The sequence below is a fragment of the Convolutriloba macropyga genome, chromosome 8 (genome assembly GCF_964194025.1).
Source record: "Convolutriloba macropyga chromosome 8, txConMacr16.3, whole genome shotgun sequence".
NCBI lineage: Eukaryota > Metazoa > Xenacoelomorpha > Acoela > Convolutidae > Convolutriloba > Convolutriloba macropyga.
This window is the reverse complement of record NC_134475.1, coordinates 13,355,363-13,358,217: the sequence shown is the minus strand read 5'-3', so window position 1 is coordinate 13,358,217 and position 2,855 is coordinate 13,355,363. Positions and strand designations below refer to the sequence as shown.

Genomic DNA, 2,855 nt, shown 5'->3' with positions numbered 1-2,855 from the left:
GGCTGTGCTCAATTTCGTTTGGCGTCCAGACGCCAAGATGAAGCCAATGAGACTTAACAATTTCCATTATAGCAAATATCGAAAGCTCTATATATGAAAAAACCGATACCAATCAAAGTTACAGCAAAAGCAGAGCTAACAGGAGCGACCAAAACCAACATGACTCATATAAAACAGTTCCACGAACTTACTTTGGAGAAATAAACGTTTAATATCATTAGTTTCAATTAACCCGACACTAAAACATAAAGGCAAATCCAAAAAGCAAAATCATTAAACATAGTAAACATGGGGTTAGAATATAGACCTCCAAAAGGGATGAGTGAAAATTTATCAGATACTGAATTCAATTCTAAAATCAGCACCCAATTATTGCAAATAGCTTGGTTATAATAGCAGCAATTACTTGTGACACGTATCAGTTTTTATTGAGAACGAAAAAAAATAGTTTCTTCATGGCCTCCTCGATTCATTAAAGACCAATTTTCACTCATTTCAAGACAGGGTTGTTTCTTCAGCAGCCACAGGAGTCGGATTCGCCCACCGAATATGTTTTTCGTAAAATGCGATAACTTTTCGTGGACAGCAAATGTCAGCGTCATCTGCCGATACCCATTCTGATATGTCAGCATCTTGCCATTTGACATAGAAGAGGTGTTTGCCATCATCTACACGAGCAGAAACGATTTCCTCCACCAACAAGCCACGATCGAAGCCTTTTATATTAGCACCCTTTGATCCAGGGGCCTGAAAAAATGATCCATCTCAAGCAGTTGATTAAAGACAAGAGCGATACCCATTTTATTGTTCCGACCCATCACATTGCGAGAGGAACTATATGTTCAACTGGATTTATTTCTCTTCAGTCAATTTTGGCCGATCGATATATTCACCAGAGAGAGTTGTGAGTGTTTCATTAGAAAGTCCATCAACCGTAGAATAATAGAATAAAAAAAGATTTATTTTCGAATTTCGTTTGTTTTCCAAAATATTATTGAGGTTTTATTATTTGACGGATTTCCGTTGTCTTTGTTGTCATTTTTTCTTTTTGCCATTTTTTTCGTCAATTTTGCTGAAAAAATATAAAACTGTTAACGATAGTGTTATTGGTTTTAACTGTGGAGACGAAGTAGTTTTGTCGAGCTGATTGTTCCAAAATTTTAGCTAATATTTTGCATAAATTTTTCAAAATTCAGCCTTCTTTTGATCAAATATGCGCCAATTATGTCTCCTTAGCACACTTTTAAATTTGTCGAAAGGGTAAACCTGAAACCTGCTGGCATCATTTTCTCAATCCCCAGAGGGGGCTAATTTAATTTTTTTCTTACTACAGGGGTTTTGCGGAATTTAAATATTGCTAGTTTTTTGCCAAATAACTCGATATTTATATATATATATATATATATATATATATATATATATATAAAACTTAACCAACTAAAAAAATAAACAAATAAATAAATAAACAAATATATATATATATATATATATAAATATATATATATATAAAAAATATATATACTATATATATTATATATTTATATATATATATATATATATATATATATACATATATATATGTATATATATATATATATATATGTATGTATATATGTATGTATATATATATATATATATATATATATATATGTATATATATACGTATATATATATATATATATATATATATATATATATATATATATATCCAAAAATCATAAATTATTTTAGATATATTGACATTTTTGTCAAATTATCTATTTCGCCAAAAATTGCAAAAATTAGTTTCTTTTCACGGACAAGCAGCAAAATCAAGGCTAGTTTTAGACTAATCACGATCTTTACTACAAAGGTATTCCAGTTTTACTGGTTTTTGAAATAATTTTCCTTCTTTTTTGTTTACGATCAATAAATATACTGGATTGATTTCAAATCGAGCTACAAATGTTGAGAGATCTCATTTACGAGCAAATGAGGCCCAAAAAAACAATTATTATATTCTCAGTTAAAAGCTTATGGCTTTTATGGCTTCAACAATGTTTGCTTACAATTGTTTTTAAAACATTTGAGTTCTGTAGTTGTTGTTTGTTTATAAAGCAAATTTTGATATTTGCCATTTTTTTCATCTTAATCCTATCAACCTGTAGCTTCGGCAAAGAGATCCCCTCTTCTTTCTGGTGAACCAAAATCCAGTCTTCAATGAGTTTATATGTTAGGTATAGTGGTTTTGCGGCTTTGCTACGAGTTTCCACAATATTTTTCGACATTTGCCTAATTTCATGTTAATTTTTTTGTCTTGCCAGATTGTTACAACAAGAACAACCCATGTGCCACAAAATCAATGTTGAAAGAAAGCGTAATTAAACAAATTCATTGCCCTTAGTTAATAGATCAAGGTTTTCGACAACTTTTTCTCGCAAAAATTAGAATTTTTATTTTCTAAACTTGTCGTTGAATTTGGAGTCGTATAATATATTCTGGATAATGACAGCTCTTAATGGCCTCCTATGGAGGTTTAAACGAACCTATTCGAGGAACTCCGTTGATACCTGAGTTTTGTCATGTCTTTGAATGTAATTGCTTTTAAAAATGATGGCTTTCATCATTCCCCACTATTTGGTTCCCAACTTACTTCTGTCAACGTAAAGCTTTGCGTCATAAATGAGAGATCACGACTTCTATGTGTTTGAAAACTAATATATCTACAAAATGAAATTTAAAAAATGTTTTCCGGGTTGATACAGCGAGCTTTTATAAAAACTGCGAGTATTTTGAATATTTTTCCATATTTGAGTTTAATTTTTAATGTCTTGTCGTTTCAACACAAAGGCAGGCCGAGCTGGCGTTTAACACAG

At 30.9% G+C, this 2,855-nt stretch overlaps 1 protein-coding gene across 1 annotated transcript in view; it reads right to left on the bottom strand.

Moving 5' to 3' along the window:
* Positions 1-207: 207 nt before the first annotated feature.
* The window catches only part of LOC142344484 (chromobox protein homolog 3-like), a 21,664-nt gene continuing 19,016 nt past the window's right edge, over positions 208-2,855 (bottom strand). Inside the window, exon 3 of the mRNA XM_075396147.1 lies at positions 208-747. Coding sequence (XP_075252262.1) covers positions 496-747 — 252 coding nt within the window. The 3' untranslated portion in view covers positions 208-495. The remainder of the gene's footprint in view (positions 748-2,855) is intronic.